The 5,378-nt window shown below is 33.2% G+C and overlaps 1 protein-coding gene across 1 annotated transcript; it reads left to right on the top strand.

The window, feature by feature from the left end:
- The first annotated feature begins 3,272 nt into the window (after positions 1-3,272).
- On the top strand, positions 3,273-4,822 carry LOC105617429 (ras-related protein Rab-1A). The gene is made up of 4 exons (XM_012198984.1): positions 3,273-3,295; positions 3,905-4,301; positions 4,391-4,626; positions 4,723-4,822. The coding sequence occupies exons 1-3, from the start codon at positions 3,273-3,275 to the stop codon at positions 4,589-4,591; spliced, it is 621 nt and encodes a 206-aa protein (XP_012054374.1). The 3' UTR covers positions 4,592-4,626; positions 4,723-4,822.
- Positions 4,823-5,378: the final 556 nt, after the last annotated feature.

Genomic DNA, 5,378 nt, shown 5'->3' on the forward strand with positions numbered 1-5,378 from the left:
TGTTTGAATTTTTTAAACGATTTTATACTCAGTTTATGATGTATAATTTTATATTTTTACATTGTAGGTAACAGTAGACATTTGGAAGACATTTCAAAACCAATTCAGAAAATAGTAAGAATTAGTAAATTTTATGTATATGTGAATTATAATTAAATTAAATTATCGTTTTTCTTCATTTTAATATATTATTAATTAATATTTTTATATATTATAAATTTTTCCCTTTAACTGCACATTTCCTATACTTTTTATTATTGGCTGCACTGACTAATTTCGGAACTCGACAACGATCGCGAACGTTCATCGACATGATCGTGAGAAAATTCAACTGCACTTGCCACATGCATTATTTTACGCGTGATAAATTCCGCATCGTTGTCCCGAACAAGCATCGCAGACACTCGCGTTTGAATTGACGAAATTGACGACGAAAGACACACTATGCATCTGCGCGGCAGCCGTGTTACGAGTCGCGTGAACCCCGTAGAACAGCATCACAACGCGCGGAATTTTCGAGGGATTGTATGACCTCCGCGTGTACCTACTGCCTACCAAAATACAATCTCGAGTGCCAAGACGACACATAATGAGTCAAAAATGAAATGCATACCTGACAAATCCGATTCAATTAGTCAAAGTAAGTTGGCTTTGTGTCCGAATAGTGAAGAACGAAAAGTTCATTCGTGGTCGATGCTAGACACTTTGAAGATCCATTGATTTCCTCCGCTTTCGTTTTCTCCCTTTACTGCACTTGAAGCACATTAACATACACAGATTCAATATACGCACGAAAATATACATTCATATAATTTCGACGAACCATGTCGAAAAGAAACGCAAGATTCACCTCATTTACTCTCCGGTATTCCGCGAACACGGCTAACTTCGTGACTTCACTATGCTCGATCACAACGAAAAACACGAAAGAGGCGATCGAGAACATTATTCGACAAGATCACAAATAAATCCTTCTACACGCATTATTTCACACGCACAAATGATCCCCTGTCGCTGTTGGAAACGAATATTGCACATACTTGTCGCGAATGCCTATTTAAACCGGCGATAATCCAACAACAAAGATCGAAAGACGTTAAGTCGCGCGATCATCTACTGCGCAAGCAGCCGTGCTCCGAGCCGTGCGGACCCCGTAGGATGCGTCACATGACGTCACAGCACGTGGCGCGTTCAAAAGCTAGTACGGTTCCGGCTGGTACTGGTGTACGTTGCGCGACGTTTAATTCCGTTCAATACGATATTTAACTCTTAATATACATGCCATTCATGTCCATTTCTTTTTTTTTTGAAATACTAAAAGCACTTAGTGAAATACCGATCTCTTTTTTATTCTTAAAAAAAAATTTGGCGTCTAGAAAATAAGTTTTGTGTGTACTGGTCTTAATTCGTACGTGTCCTTTAATTGGCATAACTCCGAAGTTCATCTCCAATCACAAATGACCCAAGGTGTGTACATTTTCTGTAACTAAAAAATTTTTATTTGTTTCTTTATTTTCAACTAATTCTCGATTGTATTGCGAGAATATTTCGAATTATAAAAAAAGAATTTAATCGTAAAATATATTTAATTTAATAAAAGCCCTTAATAAAAGCGATTTTTGGTAACTTTATTTTAAATGTTGCCAGTATATTATATATTATGTTGTCTGTTGTATTATAAAGAACATTTTCCTAATAAATTATAAATTTTTTTAACACAATAGTAATAATAAAATCCATTGTTTTAAAATGTATATGCAATATATCTTCAATTTATAGCCATTCATGCATATTAGAAAAACATAATTTTTAGTTACTCAATAATTAAACTTTTTGGACAGCCGACATTTGAACTATTTTTTTTCTTGCAGTTTGGAATATCAATTTTAAAATACCGAACCATACTTTTCCTTTAAATATTTTCAGTTTTATATTTTTATATGAAACAGTGCATTTTTTTTTATTTCGTTAACTAAATATAGTTAACTAAATATAGTTAACTAAATATAGTTAACGAAATAAAAAAATGCACTATTTCATATCAAAATTACAACAATTTATCTACAATTTGTTATCAATATATAATTGCACAAATACTTTCTAAAGACATCAAAATATATGTAAAAATTGTTTAATTTATATATATATTGTGATTTATATATATTGTTTAAATGATGAAAATCAAGCCAAAACACGAATGACCGAACATGTGTATTAAGGGTGCCAAAAATTAACATGTATATTAAGAGTCATTCTACACACTTGCATAACCGCATAAACATATGCATAAAGAAAATCAACCAATCACATTTCTGTCATAAAGACAAATGTAAAATACGATTATACTAAGGATTAAACACCCTGTTTTGTTCTAAAATGACTGAATAGTTCAGTTACTTGTATTTGTCCACAATGCTGGAAATTATTTTAAAATTTTGGACAAAAAAGAATTAACAAATCATATTTGAACAATTCGGTTCACATAACCAACCCGATTAATCAATTCTTTCTCCGTCAAAGAAATTTCTACTCAACAATTGAGCACTCACTGTTATTGGTGTATTTTTTTAGATCATCCAATCAGCATTTTAGATTTGATAGAATACATCAATGGCAGCAAGCGCTCACTATTAAATTCGCTGAACGCAGCATTGTAGATACAAAAGACTCTACTTTCAGTAGAGAAAGCAACTTCGCAACTGTTGTAAAATTCTTTAATATGATTGACTTATACATTTAGGTTCGTAAGAAACCAAAAGTAAGAACCAATCGTGTTCAAGAATTTTACAACATTTACAAAGCTGTTTTTTTCTGCTGAAAACGCAGCCAAAGCTTTACGATATATTTTCACAAATTGCTCAAACCGACCGTATCAACGACAAAAAAGGCTTACGTGATCAAAATTGATGTTTGATATTCGTCAAATTTGGCTGCGTAGTTCTTTTTTGTCGCCGATTTATAAAAATTTGAGGTTCGTGAAAATGCACCTTTAGAATAGAAAATGCGCGCAATCTATACGTTCTACGTCTATGGAAACGGTGCTCGCTGCCATTCTGGCATTACGTCAATGGTGGAAGTCTCATTGGTTTGGGAGGAGTTGCTGTGACCGCCATTGTTACAACTCTTCGTCATATTACGGAAAAACGTAGTGAGAATCCGATTTATCCGCATTCCCTGTAGTGTGTGTCGAGGCCGAGGCGCCGTTTTCTAGGTGTTAACTTTCCAGTGAAGACCATAGACGGATCCATCAGCCGACGCATTCTCAGCGTAGCATGTCCACGATGAATCCCGAGTAGTGAGTAAACTTCCTTCTGCGCAGACATAAGTGTAACAAATTTGCCACTTCGTATAAATTATCAAGCGATAATATGGACATTTCCGTGATGAGAAAGTATCCATGTTATCGCTTCCGCGGGATCTCTGCTCGCTATGTTAAAGAATAAAAAATACGACGTGTCCTTTGATTTTCATCATCTTGACAGATTTACCCTTCCCTCTCGTCGCTTTCCCCTACTACTCGAAACATGGCACTCTTGTATCATAGTCCATATTTCATCAGTATTTTTTACTGTTAGATTTTCACTTTGCATTAGCCGACCTTGGCTCTTTTCTCGTAATAGTCCTGAGAATAGGCACGTATAAAATGTTAATAAATTGACATCCTTTTTTTGAATTTTATTAGAAATTATATTTTACAAAATAGTTTTTCTAATTTAAGAGAATTTACCTTTAAAAAATTTTTTTAAAGATTTTTATTTTACAAAATGATTTTTCTAGTTTAAATGTCTTGTGTTTGTATTAGTTGTAATTTTAAATTCTTTTTAAAGAGACATCGAATCATTTCTCTCTGTTTGTAAGAATGTTTACAAATTGTAATTTATGCTAAAATATTTTCTTTTTTCAGCGATTACCTATTTAAATTGCTTCTAATCGGTGATTCTGGTGTTGGAAAATCATGTCTCTTGTTGCGTTTTGCCGATGACACATATACGGAAAGTTATATCAGTACCATTGGCGTGGATTTTAAGATTCGAACCATTGATTTAGATGGAAAAACAATAAAATTACAAATCTGGGATACGGCGGGTCAAGAACGGTTTAGAACAATTACAAGTTCTTATTATCGAGGTGCACATGGTATTATTGTTGTTTATGATTGCACAGATCAAGAGACTTTTAACAATGTAAAACAATGGTTGGAAGAAATCGATCGTTATGCCTGTGATAACGTCAATAAGCTCTTAGTCGGCAATAAATGTGATTTACATACAAAGAAAGTTGTAGATTATACAACGGCCAAGGTAAACAGCACATATATATTCTTTTTTTATTACATAATTTATTTAAATATGTTACAGTCCTCATTACATAGCTATATTTTTTTATAAAGGAATATGCCGATCAACTCGGAATACCATTTTTGGAAACATCGGCAAAGAATGCAATGAATGTAGAGCAAGCTTTTATGACGATGGCTGCTGAAATAAAACTTAGAGTGGGCCCACCCTCAAGCGGAGCGAGTGATCCAGCCAACAAGGTGAAAATAGAACACGGACGTCCAATCGAATCTTCTAAATCCGGATGCTGCTGAGAACTATAATCTTGTGTCTCGTTTAACCAAAGTAAGCGAAATGAAATGTGTGTATATATGTAAGAGTTTAATAGATTTACTCGAATGTGAATTATTAATTTATAGGGAACAATGACACATCTTTTTTGCAGAACATCTAATGTGGTTGCGGTCCGGGTACTGCAAAATTAAACTTATTACTGCAAGTATAAGAACATGGAAGTTTTAGTTTACTCCAACAACAAAAAAGAAGGAAAAAAGAATCTAACACACTCATGGACCACCAACTCTTTCTTCAGAGTTGTACGAAACTCTCGTCCATCTGCCCTAAAATTTCGTTTTTGTAGTTATCTTTCCAAAGAAGAAAAGACGTGGTTAATTAACGCCATTTTCTAGTATAAAGTTCGACTTTAGATAAATTCGTCGAATTAGTATTGATAATATCGAGCGAATGTAGATGTGCGTGTAATGGGAAGGACAACTCGGGTCTTGAGAAGTAAATTGAATATTACTGTGTATGGTGGTTATTACGATAAGCACTTTAATTTTCTTTTTTAGCCTAATTGTAATATGTACAAGACATAGAATATGTGTTTGGCTCTATAGCCATTTCTATTTCTCTATACAATAATCCAGAAAAATTTCTCATGTTTTTTTTTATGTTTCATTCTCTATTTTCTTTTAGATGTGTAAAGGATTAGGTCATTTTTTTCCTAGGAAATTCCATATGCGATATCCTTTCTTTCTCAATAAAATATATACATATATGTATAATATATATACACATATATATATATATATATATATA

The sequence above is a fragment of the Atta cephalotes genome (assembly GCF_000143395.1).
Source record: "Atta cephalotes unplaced genomic scaffold scaffold00013, whole genome shotgun sequence".
Classification (NCBI taxonomy): Eukaryota; Metazoa; Arthropoda; class Insecta; order Hymenoptera; family Formicidae; genus Atta; species Atta cephalotes.

What these genes read in the sequence shown, in the direction of transcription:
- LOC105617429 (XM_012198984.1), top strand. Translation starts at nt 3,273, where the DNA reads ATGTCCACGATGAATCCCGAGTA. An exon ending in TCCACGATGAATCCCGAGTA is followed by an intron (nt 3,296 to 3,904) that starts GTGAGTAAACTT and finishes TTCTTTTTTCAG; the next exon opens with CGATTACCTATTTAAATTGC. An exon ending in TAGATTATACAACGGCCAAG is followed by an intron (nt 4,302 to 4,390) that starts GTAAACAGCACA and finishes TTTTTTATAAAG; the next exon opens with GAATATGCCGATCAACTCGG.